The sequence below is a fragment of the Calidris pugnax genome, unplaced genomic scaffold (assembly GCF_001431845.1).
Source record: "Calidris pugnax isolate Ruff unplaced genomic scaffold, ASM143184v1 scaffold38, whole genome shotgun sequence".
NCBI classification, from domain to species: Eukaryota; Metazoa; Chordata; class Aves; order Charadriiformes; family Scolopacidae; genus Calidris; species Calidris pugnax.
In genome coordinates this window covers 3,829,921-3,846,652 of record NW_015090995.1, presented here as the reverse complement: position 1 = coordinate 3,846,652, position 16,732 = coordinate 3,829,921, and the positions used below count along the sequence as shown (strand labels likewise).

Genomic DNA, 16,732 nt, shown 5'->3' with positions numbered 1-16,732 from the left:
AAGGGAACTGCTCACTCAGACCTACCTCCAGGTTGTAGCAGCTCCATATTTCGAAGAGCTGGAAAGAACTTCATGGAACATGGAACAGCCAGTCAGTGAGTGTGGTGAGACAGCTACAAAACACACCACATTTTTGAATTTGCTGTTGCAGAGCAACCTGGTGAGGAAATAACTTGTTGCTGCTGACAATTTCACAGGGCACTTCATACTTAGGCATCAGTAAGCATTAGGGGGGAACAGGGAGGCAGAGATGGAAGAAGAGACTGAACTCAATTCTCTCTTCATTTTGTTTTATGGAAAAATCTTTCTCATTGTCTCGGACTTATCCACATGACTGACAGCAATTCAATAATGGGTTTGGAAGTTTATACAGGAAATATTTCCCTGACCCCAGTAGTCATTATTTTCCCAGTGAGCATGGGGATTTCCAGTTCCTACGGTTTCTTCGTAGCAAGTTCACTATCAACATGAAAAACACCTGAAATATCCTTGAAGCAAGCAGAGAACTACTGGCATGTCAGCTGTAGAAAATATAGTGGATTTTAGTATTTTGTATTCAGACGTTGATGGTGAAAACCCACAATACAAGAGAGAGGGTATTTTCCTGGCAGCTTTAACCAGCAGCCCAAGAAGAGGTTTGCAGGAGAGGAAAAGGTGATAAAATGCCACAGAGAAGCTTTTTACCCCAGAAACCCGAGTGTTTCCTTACAGAACAGTGTGGTTAGGCAACGTGAAGTAAGAGCAAAAGCAAAATTATTTATTTTTATACAACTTCAAGAAAATAAGTTAGGATTTTAACTACATGGACTCCAGTCTGAGGACAGCAGGAGGTATACCTGGCGCACCTGCCTCCTTGTCAGCGGGTCAACAGCAGCACCAGCTCACAGTGACCAGTGTGAGGAAACATGTCAAAAGGTATAGCCAACGTGGGGGCAAACGGCTCTCCTGCCAGCTTCTTCCCTGGGTCAGGTGGGCAGCACAGCCTGTGGACGGCAGAGCATCCTTTAGACCAGCAGCAGAAGCCTTCCCACCATTGTAGGGAGGACAATAAGCACGGAGGATGCCCTGAGGAGGCATCGTGTTTGGCTACCATCCCTCAGAGTCTGCAGCTGACCCTGGCTGAGGTCTGGAACCATCAATATTGAATCCCAAATATTGAATCCCAGCTCTGGAAACCCCACAGATGAGCTGAAGAGTCAGTGGCAGGTTTAACGCTCCCTTTCTTACAACCCATCCCAGCTGACAGACACTTAATACCCTTAGGAAATAATCCTCAGTTTTGCACTACCTTCACTGGTTACCTGCAGATAAAGACTTAGCTGTATGATTAACCCTAAGCAGGTGATTAATCCCCTCGGCTTTACTCCGTTGACCAGGGGCCAACCTTCCTGCTGTGAACCCAGTGGACTCCATATCCCACATCCAGACATGCTGTTTTGTTGGGGAAGGTGCATAACGCAATTATAGCATGTTTGCTTTATTTTCTATTCTTTACTGATGCACTAAAGCGTCCTGCTGGAATCTAGAACCCAAAGAGCACCCACTACCTTTAACCAGTGAGTGCCTCTTGCAGGTAACCCAAAGGAACAGAGAAATCACTTCTGATGATGCACTGACTAGTCCTGGATCACGCCTGCAGAACTCCCCCAGGGAAATTCAGTCACAACAAAAACCTCCCTAAAAGCCAAGGTCAGATATTTATGTCCTTGTCTGGACATAACAGGGTCTGTCACTAAAGTGGGTGGAAAGGAAGAGAGGAGGGTGCTCACTCAAGAAAGTTCCTCATGGCTTCGCCCTCTGGCTTGCAGGAGATGTAGAGCAGCCTTCGGATGGACTTGCAGTTTCGGATGGCTCGCACAACCCTGTAATCTGCAAAAACAGACACCGTGCTTTCCCAGTGACCCACCACCACCGTGAGCTCTCCAGAAGGAATGACTCCACAGCAAACATCACAGAACTGCACCGAACTGTCAAAAATGCAGGGTAGGGGGTGGGGGGGAAGAATATACATATTTTGCCATGTCCTATCTCAGATCCAGGCTCTTAGGAGGCCAGGGATGTGACCCACACTACTAACAGCTCCGCCAACTTGGCAGAGCAGAACAGTGGAAGAAATCCCTCTGCTTCCCAGGGGGTGAAGGATGAGAGAAAAATTGTTACTTAATTAAGCAGAGGCATGTAAAACCTTCCACATACACTTGTGAGACCACATCTGGGCACCAGGACCAGTTTGGGACTTCCCAGGACACACTGGAGTGAGTCCAGTGGATACCACTAAGACAGCTAGAGGGCTGGGGCACCGCATGCACGAGGAGAGTGCAAGGGCTGGGGTTATTCAGCCTGGGGAGAAGGTGGGGAGAAGGTGAGCAGAGACCCATTTGCTATCCTCAGGAGCCTCATGGGGAATTACAGAGAAGATGGAGCCAGAATCTTCACAGAAGGACACAAGAAGAGGATGAGAGGCAACAGATGCACTGCAGCAAGGGGAAATTCTCATTAAACACATTAGGGAATGCATTTTTAGGAGAGGGTATCCACCCTTGGAAACACTCAAACCTCAGCAGGGCTTTACAGCCCTGCACAACCTGATAGAACTCTCAAGTTGGCCTTGCTTTATTTGGGAGGTTGCACCTCCAGAGGCTCCTTCTCTCCTACATAATTCTGTGAGCCTATGAAAGGTGGAGAAAACATGAGAGCTGTCTATTTTAAAGAGAAAGCATGATAAAGGCACTGAAAACAGCAGACTCTGGGATTTTAGCTGCTGTCAGCAGCAAGGTAAGAAACTAAAGACTAAGCAAGCAGAGGGTTTGGAGCCAGTATAACAGGTCTCACAGAACTTATTAAAAAAACCCTCTGTTTTCAAGATGAAAATAAATAGCATATTTTCTCACGGAGTCCAGCTCGAGATGGGTTCACCACAGCAACAAGGGGTCGGGCATCCCCCCATGATGACAGGAGTTGTGGTAACACGGTCTCTGCCTTTCCACGGTGAAACTCACAGTTTGAAATCCCTGCGAAGCAAAAAGCAGCCAGATGAACCGAGCAGAGTCAGTCTCACCAGACGTCAGGTGGAACACAAAGCACTGCCCTTTGCTGCGTGGAAGGAACCTGTTAGCATCCCTCCCCTCACTTCTTCTCGCTCTGCTCCTTCCAATATCTGAAGGGAGCTACAGGAGAGCTGGAGAGGGACTCTTTGTCAGGAAGTGCAGTGACAGGACAAGGGGTAACGGTTTTAAATTGGAAGAGGGGAGATTAAATTAGATATCAGGAAGAAACTCTTTCCTGTGAGGGTGGTGAGACACTGGTCCAGGTTGCCCAGTGAAGTTGTGGCTGCCCCATCCCTGGAGGGGTTCAAGGCCAGGCTGGATGGGGCTTTGAGCAACCTGGTCTGGTGGGAGGTGTCCCTGCCCATGGCAGGGGGTTGGAACAAGAAGATCTTTAAGGTCTCTTCCAACTCTAACCATTCTACAATTCTATGATTCTTCTTCCAATTTTTCAGTGGTTAGTGTGAAGTTTTCAGCCCCGGTGAGCCTGAACTCACCGTTGAACGCTGCATTCCACCTGGCATCCTCTATCGCCTTCTCCACCACCTCAACACCAATAACTTTGGCCACTTGGCGAGCCAGAGACAGACCAATTGTGCCTGGAAACGAGGGATACAAAACCACTCCGTACATCCACATGGAAGAAACATGCCTTTAGATAGCAGGGATCATTTTTTGGCACACAGAGCACCAGCCCTGGGAGCCAGGCTCACCCTGGCCACTGCTCACCCGTTCCACAGCAGATGTCGAGGAGGATGGTGTCCCCACCAGCCTGACTCAGCTCCCCGACCGCCTGGTACAGAACTTCTGCTCCACCAGTGTTTACTTGGAAAAAAGCATCTGGAGAGATGCGGAACTTCAGGCCGAGCAGCTCTTCAAAGATGTGTGGTTCTCCGTGAAGGAGCTGGAAGGGGGACTGCTCGTGGGAGCAGCGTGTCATGGTGCTGGCAGGGCACACAAAAACCAGCGGTGAGAAAGCAGCAGAGGAGCAGCCTACCAGTGTTTACTTGGAAAAAAGCATCTGGAGAGATGCGGAACTTCAGGCCGAGCAGCTCTTCAAAGATGTGTGGTTCTCCGTGAAGGAGCTGGAAGGGGGACTGCTCGTGGGAGCAGCGTGTCATGGTGCTGGCAGGGCACACAAAAAACAGCAGTGAGAAGGCAGCAGAGGAGCAGCCCGTTCCCATGTCCATTCCTGGGGTGCTGGTGTGCAGGGGAGGATGGTTCTCCCCCCACAAACTTTAATTTCACGTGAGCCTTTCAAAAGGATCGAATAATTTTTATTTTTTCTAAGGGATCCATAACTTGCACAGCCCAGAATTCATTAAAAGGATCAAAATGACAGAAGGCAGCAGTCCTGGGGTCTATTCCTCAGTTTTGCTGCTAATGTGATTTACTGTCTTGGGAAAGTCACTGTAAGCTTTTTTTCTTTAGTTTCTCAGGTTCATACCTCCCATGAGGTAGAGCCACAGTGTATTCAAGTATTTCAGGTCTGGAAAAACAAAAGATGTGGCCATCTTAAAACCACATCTGCAAGAGGCATCCAAACATCTGTCATTCTCTTCAAGCACTCCCTGAACTGGTAGAATTCGAATTTGATCAGAGATGGGATAACTTGCACAGCCCAGAATTCATTAAAAGGATCAAAATGACAGAAGGCAGCAGTCCTGGGGTCTATTCCTCAGTTTTGCTGCTAATGTGATTTACTGTCTTGGGAAAGTCACTGTAAGCTTTTTTTCTTTAGTTTCTCAGGTTCATACCTCCCATGAGGTAGAGCCACAGTGTATTCAAGTATTTCAGGTCTGGAAAAACAAAAGATGTGGCCATCTTAAAACCACATCTGCAAGAGGCATCCAAACATCTGTCATTCTCTTCAAGCACTCCCTGAACTGGTAGAATTCGAATTTGATCAGAGATGGGAGGAGAAAGGAAAAAAAAAAAAAAAAAAGGGTGGCTTTGTTTTCAGTCTTTCCCTGTGTCAAGACACATACCTCTCTTGGAAATAAAGTGAAGTCAAGTCACAGGCTGTTCCAGCTCCACATGTGAAGAACTCCTTAAGCAATGCTTTCTGAGCTGCCAGTGCCTCCTGTGGAGAGTGAGAAAAAACCCAGCTTTGGATAATGTGATTAGACACCTCTCCCCAGCGACAGACCCAGCAAGCTCAGGTCGGCCAAACACCTGATGTGCCTCTTGCCAGGGGTCCCCGTCCTCCACGTACCCACCTGGCCCAGCTCCTGGGGGTGGAAGGTGACGATGGCCATGGTGTGGCCACGGCTGGTGGTACGCACCACGAGCTCCCGCCAGTGTCCCCCTTCGTGGAAGAGGAGGCAGGGGTCCAGGGGGGAGCGACGGATGAACTCCTCGTAGCACTGAGCAGAGGGGAAACAGCACTTGTAGGACAGCAGAGACAACTGCCCTGCTCTGAGCATAACTCTGTACACCCCAAAACGGGTGGCCCTTCCAGCAGTATCATCTGTTGTTTTGGTTTTTTTCTTTTTGATTTCAATACACGGAGTGAAAGCTCTTTCCAAGGTCTTGGAAGACAAGACATTTTAAGAATTTCGGTTTGTGGTTCTTAGGTGTCTTAATAGATTGGCAGGAATGCACTGTCACTTGATTAACTTCACTCTTTGGGACAGTTTTGGGGCTGCAACATTAAGACAGAAGTTTTTAAAAAAAAACATTTATCCATCAAGCAGAGCCAGGCCTGAAACTTCAGAACATGAAAACGGACTTGAAAATCCAGCATAACTAAAATTACAGTGTTCTCTCAAATAAGTTATGGCAGTCCCTCTGTTCCACAGCCTAGGGAACAGATGTGACTTATTTATTTACCTGGGCTACTTGTTTGTGTTTTGAGGGTATGTTCTCCACGTGGTTGGCTCTCACACAGACAATATTTCTTTCTGGAGAGAGAGGCAGACAGGTATTTCATTATTTTGTTTCAGGGCATGTCAACCACTGTAGCATCTGACATGATAAACTGTGGAGACACCTTTCTCCTGAATTCTCCCATTGTACAAAAAAAAAAAAGGAGAAAAACCCCAAAGAACTGGTATGTAAGTGCCCCACTAAATCCTGTGATGTTCTGGGTACCCACAGGCTGCAGGACCTGCCAGAATTCCCTTTGCCAGTGATTACTGTCACTGATTTCCATGAAGAGTTTGGAGCTCTGGGAGCTTTTTAAATGTCCAGAGGAACCACTGCACTGCTCTTAACCTAAGGGAGCCAGAGCAGAGCAAGCCAGTTTGCTAACTGGAGAATAATGGTGTGGGCTTACAGCAGCAAAGCATTTTAGGTTGCCTGGAAGAATGCCTTCTCACTTCAGTTTAAATGCTAAACTTTTGCTGCCAGAGGTAAAATGCATTCGTGAGATTATTTTTTCAATGAGAAAAGAACACAGCACCCACCCCAGCACCTTCTTGCGATGGATGTTGAGAAGCAAAACCCAGTATTGATGGTGTGAACGAGTTCACCACTGAGCTGCTTGCCAGGAGCACCCAGCTCACATCTTCAGTGCACAAAACCAAACTGCTTCACACATCCCAAACGCTCCAACGTTGCTCTGCTGCCTATGGACATGCACACCCCCCATTCCATGCCCTCCCCACACAGCACAGGCTCCTGGAGCACGCCAAAATCACAGGAACAGCATAATTAAGAATAAGAAAGCTAAATCATTTTTTCAGTCGTGCCCAGTGACAGGACAAGAGGAAACAGAAACAAACTGGAATATAAGAAGTTCCATCTAAACATGAGGAGGAACCTCTTCACTTTGAGGGTGGCAGGGCCCTGGAACAGGCTGCCCAGAGAGGTGGTGGAGTCTCCATCTCTGGAGACATTCAGAACCCACCGGGACACGCTCCTGTGCAACCTGGTCTAAGAGGACCTGCTTTGGCAGGGGGTTGGACTAGATGATCTCCAGAGGTCCCTTCCAACCCTGTATCATTCTGTGATTCTGTAAATCCTGGAGGGGCTGCCACCACAGCTGTCATCCTTACTGCTGTGTTTAGCAAATTAGAAGCTGGTATTTTCTTGAGAAGCTAATAAACTGAGGTTTTAAAATTGCTGCCCCAGAGCTGGTGGTGTTTCTGTTGGCATCCTGCAGAATTCAGGCTTCTAACTTGGGTGGAGACTGGCAGAGCAGAGCCTTGCCCCAACCCATCCCACACCAGTAGCTTTCTGCCCTGCTCCAGAACTGACCTCTGCCAGTTCCCACATACAACCCCACGGTTTTGGGGTTCCCATCTGGTCCTTGGTTCACAGAGAACGTAGATTTGTTTCGGTAGCCATTAATGACGGGCTGAGGGAGAAAAGAAGGAAAAGTAAAGCCTTGGATTAAAAGAAAAAGTACTGGAGGAAAGCCCAAAACACAGCCTGCTTGTTCCGTTGGCAGCACAGGAAGATACACATGAATGTGCAAAACGCAGAAACAGAGTTTGTGCACAAGACCCCCAATACTTCCCCTCGGGAAGAAGAAATGGCTCTCTGCGACAGAATGGTGACAGGTTTATCAGGGAAGGCTTGTTTTGTTCTCAGCAGTCACAGGCTGCAAAGCAGAAGCCAGCAAGGACTGCCACAGACACCTTCCCTGCAACCAAGCAATCCCCACCATAAGGCTCTTCAGGAGTCAAGTGAGAGACTGTTAGCAGCTCAGAGGGGACAATATTCCTGTGGGATACTCACTGAAGGGACTACAGGCTGGAGAGGACAGCAGAGTCCACCAGGTTTCTGCCCATCTACGCCCAGCTCCTCAAGACGAGACGCCAGTGTCTGCAAAACCTTCCTCTGGCTTTCATGCTTCACCTGCAGAGGAGTCCTAAGCCAGAAACACTCTCAAAGGACCACCCTGGGGCAGGGTGAGCAAGAACAAAACACCTAAAAAACGGTGGGCAGCTCTTCATCACCCACCTCTGGGAAGGCCAACAGGCGGGAATACCGCAAGGGGGATAGAGCCCTAGAGGAACTTTGCCTTTCTCATCACCATAGCTGCTTGGAGCAACGGGGAGAGAAAGAAATCCTGTGTCCACGGTCCCCAAGTGCTGGCCTGGAGCACTTGGTCCAACCTGAAGCCCCAGTGAATCTGCTGTCCCACACTGGACAGGATCGCTGTGCTGTTGGTGATCACACACACCACCCACAGGGAACCTCCCAGTTCTATCCTTCATAATAACTGAAGAAGTAAAGCAGCAGTAAACGGGGTCTGAAGAGTTTACAGCATTAAGCGACTAAGATGCTAGGGGCTGTTGCTCCAGGGAGACAGGAGGGACAGTTGGGACAGCACAACGGAGAAAAGTCCACGTAAGCACATCTTACCTGCAGCTGCTCTTGGTAGGGAAGTCTCCACAGCGGAGTCACCGCGTTTGCTAGCCTGGAAAGCACAACATCACGGTAGTGCCCAGAGCTACTCACCTCCTGATACTTAGGGCATAACATCCCCACCACCTGCTTCATGGGCAGGACCCTTCTGGTACGGGCTCTGCCCCAGAGCTGGCTGTGAACATCCAAACTCCCTATTCATGGCACCTTCCTGGTGCAGAACACTCGTGGCTGGAAGAGGGACCCAGAAAGACCACAACAACCAGTTCTCCAGAGGACAGGCTGAGCCTTTGGCAGAAGTCTGACCAGGGAGACCTGGGTGTTCTGGGTTACCCAGGTATCTTTCTGATCCCCCTTGAGAGGACAGGGTGAGGAACATGGACCCAGAAAGACCCTTGGTGAGATCTGACTCCAGGCTGGTAAAGCCAGGGGAATGAGTATTCAAATGTTACTGGGGTCAGAGGGAAAAAAATAACAACAAAGTGCAGGCGAAGGGAAACAAAGGGAAAAAAAGAAATCATTCTGTAGCTTCAGATGGACTCTGTTGCTTTCTCCCAGTGAATCAGAGGCTTTGGCCATCCCTTGCTGCTCCGAGGACAGCCCGAGTCCCATCTCCCTGGAGCTTTCCCCTAAAAGGGCACGATGCTTCTCTCATCCCTCGAAGCATCCATCCTGCATCATCTGCCTGCTCACATTTCCAGCCACGCACGACTGTGTCCTTTTTGCCAATGCTGTACTAGATTTAATCCACCCCAGGGAAATGGACAGTTTGTGTGGAGCTGGCAGGGAATCACCAGCTGCCCACTCTCACTGACCAGTTCAGAGATAAACCTCAGAACTTGCCACTACTTGTATCTGGGCCAGGGCAAACAAGAACAAAACACCTAAAAGTTGATTTTTTTGGAAAAAAGAAAAAAAAAGAGTAGAGGGTGAGGTGGATACAATCTAAACTGCCGTAGCTATCCACCAACTACTGACTCACTGAGCCCATGGAAAACCTCACCCCACAGCTGGAGGAGCTGCTGCTACGGCTTACTGGGATTTTTGGAGCTGCTTCCAAAGCACCCAGTGCCAACTACTTTCAGACACGGACCTGCAAATCAAACTGGCTATTACTTTTTACTTGCCAGTACAGCAACTGCTCTGCTCCTTCCCTCTTAGACCTTTTCCTTCACCTTTTTCCATTATTCCTATCCCCAGGCAAGCCAGCTGAGCCCTGGCTCTTCTACTGGGGAGAGCTGGGTGGAGGTGAAACCCCCAACCCACTGCTCAAACAGCTTCGGGTGTTTGGTGCTTTGGAAGAGCGCTTGGTTGTTTTGAAGGAACCGTACCTCTCCTCCCAGGAGGAACCTGGCAGGCTGATGTCCTCCCTGGCCTTTTTCTTCTCCCTCTGCTTTACCGCTGTCGTCTTCTCCTTCACCAGGCTGTGGTCCCCACCAGGCAGGCTGCTCAGGAGAGCGCTCGAAGGGCGAAGGTGCCGGGGCAGTAACTTCAATGTGCAGGACAGAGCCATGGTGCTCTGAGGAAAAAGACCTGGGAGACCTGGTGGACAACAGGATGACCATGAGCCAGCAACGTGGCCAAGAAGGCCAATGGCATCCTGGGGTGCATCAGGAAGAGTGTGGCCAGCAGGCTGTGGGAGGTCATCCTCCCCCTCTGCTCTGCCCTGGGGAGGCCCTGTCTGGAGCACTGGGACCAGTTCTGGGCTCCCCAGTTCAAGGACAGGGAACTGCTGGAGAGAGGACAGCAAAGGGCCACAAAGATGATGAGGGGCCTGGAGCATTTCTCTTACGAGGAGAGGCTGAGGGACTTGGGTCTTTTTAGTCTTGAGAAGACTTAGGGGGTATCTAATCAATGCATACAAATACTTAAAGGGTGTCAGGAGGACAGGGCTGGTCTTTTTTCAGCTATGCCCAGTGACAGGACAAGAGGAAATGGGCACAAACTTGGGTAATAAGAAGTTCCACCTAAATGTGAGGAGGAACTTCTCTCCTTTGAGGGTGGTAGAGCCCTTGAACAGGCTGCCCAGGGAGGTGGTGGAGTCTCCTTCTCTGGAGACATTCAAACCCCCCTGGACACGTTCCTGTGCAATCTGCTCTGGGTGGCCCTGCTTTGGTGGGGGGGTTGGACTAGAAGATCTCCAGAGGTCCCTTCCAACCCCACGTCATTCTGTGATTCTGTGGTGGGAAGGAGAGGGACAAGCAGCACAGCGACCCACCATCAGCCCCCACGTCGGTGGCCAGATCGCTCCAGAAAATAAACCATTTGGTTTCTAAACACACCCGGGGCCGTGCATCTGACCCGGGGGAGCGTCTGGGCTTTGCTGGGAGCTGCCCCGACCCCGGGAAGGGGCGACCGGGAGCGGCGGTCCCCTCCTGGGCCACGGGCGAGCGGCCACGCTACCGGCCACGCTTGCCCGGGGTCTGCCCGTTGCTTCCACCGACCCCGCCGCTACCGGTCGCTCGGCTCCCACATGGCACAGGGAGGCAGAGATGGAAGAAGAGACTGAACTCAATTCTCTCTTCATTTTGTTTTATGGAAAAATCTTTCTCATTGTCTCGGACTTATCCACATGACTGACAGCAATTCAATAATGGGTTTGGAAGTTTATACAGGAAATATTTCCCTGACCCCAGTAGTCATTATTTTCCCAGTGAGCATGGGGATTTCCAGTTCCTATGGTTTCTTCGTAGCAAGTTCACTATCAACATGAAAAACACCTGAAATATCCTTGAAGCAAGCAGAGAACTACTGGCATGTCAGCTGTAGAAAATATAGTGGATTTTAGTATTTTGTATTCAGACGTTGATGGTGAAAACCCACAATACAAGAGAGAGGGTATTTTCCTGGCAGCTTTAACCAGCAGCCCAAGAAGAGGTTTGCAGGAGAGGAAAAGGTGATAAAATGCCACAGAGAAGCTTTTTACCCCAGAAACCCGAGTGTTTCCTTACAGAACAGTGTGGTTAGGCAACGTGAAGTAAGAGCAAAAGCAAAATTATTTATTTTTATACAACTTCAAGAAAATAAGTTAGGATTTTAACTACATGGACTCCAGTCTGAGGACAGCAGGAGGTATACCTGGCGCACCTGCCTCCTTGTCAGCGGGTCAACAGCAGCACCAGCTCACAGTGACCAGTGTGAGGAAACATGTCAAAAGGTATAGCCAACGTGGGGGCAAACGGCTCTCCTGCCAGCTTCTTCCCTGGGTCAGGTGGGCAGCACAGCCTGTGGACGGCAGAGCATCCTTTAGACCAGCAGCAGAAGCCTTCCCACCATTGTAGGGAGGACAATAAGCACGGAGGATGCCCTGAGGAGGCATCGTGTTTGGCTACCATCCCTCAGAGTCTGCAGCTGACCCTGGCTGAGGTCTGGAACCATCAATACTGAATCCCAAACCAGCTCTGGAAACCCCACAGATGAGCTGAAGAGTCAGTGGCAGGTTTAACGCTCCCTTTCTTACAACCCATCCCAGCTGACAGACACTTAATACCCTTAGGAAATAATCCTCAGTTTTGCACTACCTTCACTGGTTACCTGCAGATAAAGACTTAGCTGTATGATTAACCCTAAGCAGGTGATTAATCCCCTCGGCTTTACTCCGTTGACCAGGGGCCAACCTTCCTGCTGTGAACCCAGTGGACTCCATATCCCACATCCAGACATGCTGTTTTGTTGGGGAAGGTGCATAACGCAATTATAGCATGTTTGCTTTATTTTCTATTCTTTACTGATGCACTAAAGCGTCCTGCTGGAATCTAGAACCCAAAGAGCACCCACTACCTTTAACCAGTGAGTGCCTCTTGCAGGTAACCCAAAGGAACAGAGAAATCACTTCTGATGATGCACTGACTAGTCCTGGATCACGCCTGCAGAACTCCCCCAGGGAAATTCAGTCACAACAAAAACCTCCCTAAAAGCCAAGGTCAGATATTTATGTCCTTGTCTGGACATAACAGGGTCTGTCACTAAAGTGGGTGGAAAGGAAGAGAGGAGGGTGCTCACTCAAGAAAGTTCCTCATGGCTTCGCCCTCTGGCTTGCAGGAGATGTAGAGCAGCCTTCGGATGGACTTGCAGTTTCGGATGGCTCGCACAACCCTGTAATCTGCAAAAACAGACACCGTGCTTTCCCAGTGACCCACCACCACCGTGAGCTCTCCAGAAGGAATGACTCCACAGCAAACATCACAGAACTGCACCGAACTGTCAAAAATGCAGGGTAGGGGGTGGGGGGGAAGAATATACATATTTTGCCATGTCCTATCTCAGATCCAGGCTCTTAGGAGGCCAGGGATGTGACCCACACTACTAACAGCTCCGCCAACTTGGCAGAGCAGAACAGTGGAAGAAATCCCTCTGCTTCCCAGGGGGTGAAGGATGAGAGAAAAATTGTTACTTAATTAAGCAGAGGCATGTAAAACCTTCCACATACACTTGTGAGACCACATCTGGGCACCAGGACCAGTTTGGGACTTCCCAGGACACACTGGAGTGAGTCCAGTGGATACCACTAAGACAGCTAGAGGGCTGGGGCACCGCATGCACGAGGAGAGTGCAAGGGCTGGGGTTATTCAGCCTGGGGAGAAGGTGGGGAGAAGGTGAGCAGAGACCCATTTGCTATCCTCAGGAGCCTCATGGGGAATTACAGAGAAGATGGAGCCAGAATCTTCACAGAAGGACACAAGAAGAGGATGAGAGGCAACAGATGCACTGCAGCAAGGGGAAATTCTCATTAAACACATTAGGGAATGCATTTTTAGGAGAGGGTATCCACCCTTGGAAACACTCAAACCTCAGCAGGGCTTTACAGCCCTGCACAACCTGATAGAACTCTCAAGTTGGCCTTGCTTTATTTGGGAGGTTGCACCTCCAGAGGCTCCTTCTCTCCTACATAATTCTGTGAGCCTATGAAAGGTGGAGAAAACATGAGAGCTGTCTATTTTAAAGAGAAAGCATGATAAAGGCACTGAAAACAGCAGACTCTGGGATTTTAGCTGCTGTCAGCAGCAAGGTAAGAAACTAAAGACTAAGCAAGCAGAGGGTTTGGAGCCAGTATAACAGGTCTCACAGAACTTATTAAAAAAACCCTCTGTTTTCAAGATGAAAATAAATAGCATATTTTCTCACGGAGTCCAGCTCGAGATGGGTTCACCACAGCAACAAGGGGTCGGGCATCCCCCCATGATGACAGGAGTTGTGGTAACACGGTCTCTGCCTTTCCACGGTGAAACTCACAGTTTGAAATCCCTGCGAAGCAAAAAGCAGCCAGATGAACCGAGCAGAGTCAGTCTCACCAGACGTCAGGTGGAACACAAAGCACTGCCCTTTGCTGCGTGGAAGGAACCTGTTAGCATCCCTCCCCTCACTTCTTCTCGCTCTGCTCCTTCCAATATCTGAAGGGAGCTACAGGAGAGCTGGAGAGGGACTCTTTGTCAGGAAGTGCAGTGACAGGACAAGGGGTAACGGTTTTAAATTGGAAGAGGGGATATTAAATTAGATATCAGGAAGAAACTCTTTCCTGTGAGGGTGGTGAGACACTGGTCCAGGTTGCCCAGTGAAGTTGTGGCTGCCCCATCCCTGGAGGGGTTCAAGGCCAGGCTGGATGGGGCTTTGAGCAACCTGGTCTGGTGGGAGGTGTCCCTGCCCATGGCAGGGGGTTGGAACAAGAAGATCTTTAAGGTCTCTTCCAACTCTAACCATTCTACAATTCTATGATTCTTCTTCCAATTTTTCAGTGGTTAGTGTGAAGTTTTCAGCCCCGGTGAGCCTGAACTCACCGTTGAACGCTGCATTCCACCTGGCATCCTCTATCGCCTTCTCCACCACCTCAACACCAATAACTTTGGCCACTTGGCGAGCCAGAGACAGACCAATTGTGCCTGGAAACGAGGGATACAAAACCACTCCGTACATCCACATGGAAGAAACATGCCTTTAGATAGCAGGGATCATTTTTTGGCACACAGAGCACCAGCCCTGGGAGCCAGGCTCACCCTGGCCACTGCTCACCCGTTCCACAGCAGATGTCGAGGAGGACGGTGTCCCCACCAGCCTGACTCGGCTCCCCGACCGTCTGGTACAGAACTTCTGCTCCACCAGTGTTTACTTGGAAAAAAGCATCTGGAGAGATGCGGAACTTCAGGCCGAGCAGCTCTTCAAAGATGTGTGGTTCTCCGTGAAGGAGCTGGAAGGGGGACTGCTCGTGGGAGCAGCGTGTCATGGTGCTGGCAGGGCACACAAAAACCAGCGGTGAGAAAGCAGCAGAGGAGCAGCCTGTTCCCATGTCCATTCCTGGGGTGCTGGTGTGCAGGGGAGGATGGTTCTCCCCCCACCAACTTTAATTTCACGTGAGCCTTTCAACAGGATCAAAGAATTTTGATTATTTCTAAGGGATCTGTAACTTGCACAGCCCAGAATTCATTAAAAGGATCAAAATGACAGAAGGCAGCAGTCCTGGGGTCTATTCCTCAGTTTTGCTGCTAATGTGATTTACTGTCTTGGGAAAGTCACTGTAAGCTTTTTTTCTTTAGTTTCTCAGGTTCATACCTCCCATGAGGTAGAGCCACAGTGTATTCAAGTATTTCAGGTCTGGAAAAACAAAAGATGTGGCCATCTTAAAACCACATCTGCAAGAGGCATCCAAACATCTGTCATTCTCTTCAAGCACTCCCTGAACCGGTAGAATTCGAATTTGATCAGAGATGGGGGGAGAAAAGAAAAAAAAAATAAAAGGTGGCTTTGTTTTCACTCTTTCCCTGTGTCAAGACATATACCTCTCTTGGAAATAAAGTGAAGTCAAGTCACAGGCTGTTCCAGCTCCACATGTGAAGAACTCCTTAAGCAATGCTTTCTGAGCTGCCAGTGCCTCCTGTGGAGAGTGAGAAAAAACCCAGCTTTGGATAATGTGATTAGACACCTCTCCCCAGCGACAGACCCAGCAAGCTCAGGTCGGCCAAACACCTGATGTGCCTCTTGCCAGGGGTTCCCATCCTCCACGTACCCACCTGGCCCAGCTCCTGGGGGTGGAAGGTGACGATGGCCATGGTGTGGCCACGGCTGGTGGTACGCACCACGAGCTCCCGCCAGTGTCCCCCTTCGTGGAAGAGGAGGCAGGGGTCCAGGGGGGAGCGACGGATGAACTCCTCGTAGCACTGAGCAGAGGGGAAACAGCACTTGTAGGACAGCAGAGACAACTGCCCTGCTCTGAGCATAACTCTGTACACCCCAAAACGGGTGGCCCTTCCAGCAGTATCATCTGTTGTTTTGGTTTTTTTCTTTTTGATTTCAATACACGGAGTGAAAGCTCTTTCCAAGGTCTTGGAAGACAAGACATTTTAAGAATTTCGGTTTGTGGTTCTTAGGTGTCTTAATAGATTGGCAGGAATGCACTGTCACTTGATTAACTTCACTCTTTGGGACAGTTTTGGGGCTGCAACATTAAGACAGAAGTTTTTAAAAAAAAACATTTATCCATCAAGCAGAGCCAGGCCTGAAACTTCAGAACATGAAAACGGACTTGAAAATCCAGCATAACTAAAATTACAGTGTTCTCTCAAATAAGTTATGGCAGTCCCTCTGTTCCACAGCCTAGGGAACAGATGTGACTTATTTATTTACCTGGGCTACTTGTTTGTGTTTTGAGGGTATGTTCTCCACGTGGTTGGCTCTCACACAGACAATATTTCTTTCTGGAGAGAGAGGCAGACAGGTATTTCATTATTTTGTTTCAGGGCATGTCAACCACTGTAGCATCTGACATGATAAACTGTGGAGACACCTTTCTCCTGAATTCTCCCATTGTACAAAAAAAAAAAAGGAGAAAAACCCCAAAGAACTGGTATGTAAGTGCCCCACTAAATCCTGTGATGTTCTGGGTACCCACAGGCTGCAGGACCTGCCAGAATTCCCTTTGCCAGTGATTACTGTCACTGATTTCCATGAAGAGTTTGGAGCTCTGGGAGCTTTTTAAATGTCCAGAGGAACCACTGCACTGCTCTTAACCTAAGGGAGCCAGAGCAGAGCAAGCCAGTTTGCTAACTGGAGAATAATGGTGTGGGCTTACAGCAGCAAAGCATTTTAGGTTGCCTGGAAGAATGCCTTCTCACTTCAGTTTAAATGCTAAACTTTTGCTGCCAGAGGTAAAATGCATTCGTGAGATTATTTTTTCAATGAGAAAAGAACACAGCACCCACCCCAGCACCTTCTTGCGATGGATGTTGAGAAGCAAAACCCAGTATTGATGGTGTGAACGAGTTCACCACTGAGCTGCTTGCCAGGAGCACCCAGCTCACATCTTCAGTGCACAAAACCAAACTGCTTCACACATCCCAAACGCTCCAACGTTGCTCTGCTGCCTATGGACATGCACACCCCCC

At 49.3% G+C, this 16,732-nt stretch overlaps 2 protein-coding genes across 2 annotated transcripts in view; both read right to left on the bottom strand.

Annotated features, from left to right (window-relative positions):
- Positions 1-736: 736 nt before the first annotated feature.
- LOC106895755 (tRNA (uracil(54)-C(5))-methyltransferase homolog) lies at positions 737-9,898 on the bottom strand. Its single transcript, XM_014955373.1, has 13 exons — positions 9,692-9,898; positions 8,358-8,412; positions 7,728-7,847; positions 7,245-7,344; positions 5,877-5,947; positions 5,264-5,410; positions 5,033-5,127; positions 4,042-4,169; positions 3,774-3,860; positions 3,542-3,643; positions 2,892-3,011; positions 1,770-1,869; positions 737-983 (listed from the first exon to the last, which is right to left on the bottom strand). Exons 1-13 carry the CDS (start codon positions 9,871-9,873, stop codon positions 857-859), a joined length of 1,434 nt encoding a protein of 477 aa, XP_014810859.1. The 5' UTR covers positions 9,874-9,898; the 3' UTR covers positions 737-856.
- A 1,440-nt stretch (positions 9,899-11,338) lies between these two features.
- LOC106895532 (tRNA (uracil(54)-C(5))-methyltransferase homolog) overlaps positions 11,339-16,732 on the bottom strand; it is an 18,916-nt gene continuing 13,522 nt past the window's right edge. Inside the window, exons 8-12 of the mRNA XM_014954973.1 lie at positions 14,367-14,581; positions 14,135-14,236; positions 13,485-13,604; positions 12,363-12,462; positions 11,339-11,585 (exon numbers count right to left, since the gene is read on the bottom strand). Coding sequence (XP_014810459.1) covers positions 11,459-11,585; positions 12,363-12,462; positions 13,485-13,604; positions 14,135-14,236; positions 14,367-14,581 — 664 coding nt within the window. The 3' untranslated portion in view covers positions 11,339-11,458. The remainder of the gene's footprint in view (positions 11,586-12,362; positions 12,463-13,484; positions 13,605-14,134; positions 14,237-14,366; positions 14,582-16,732) is intronic.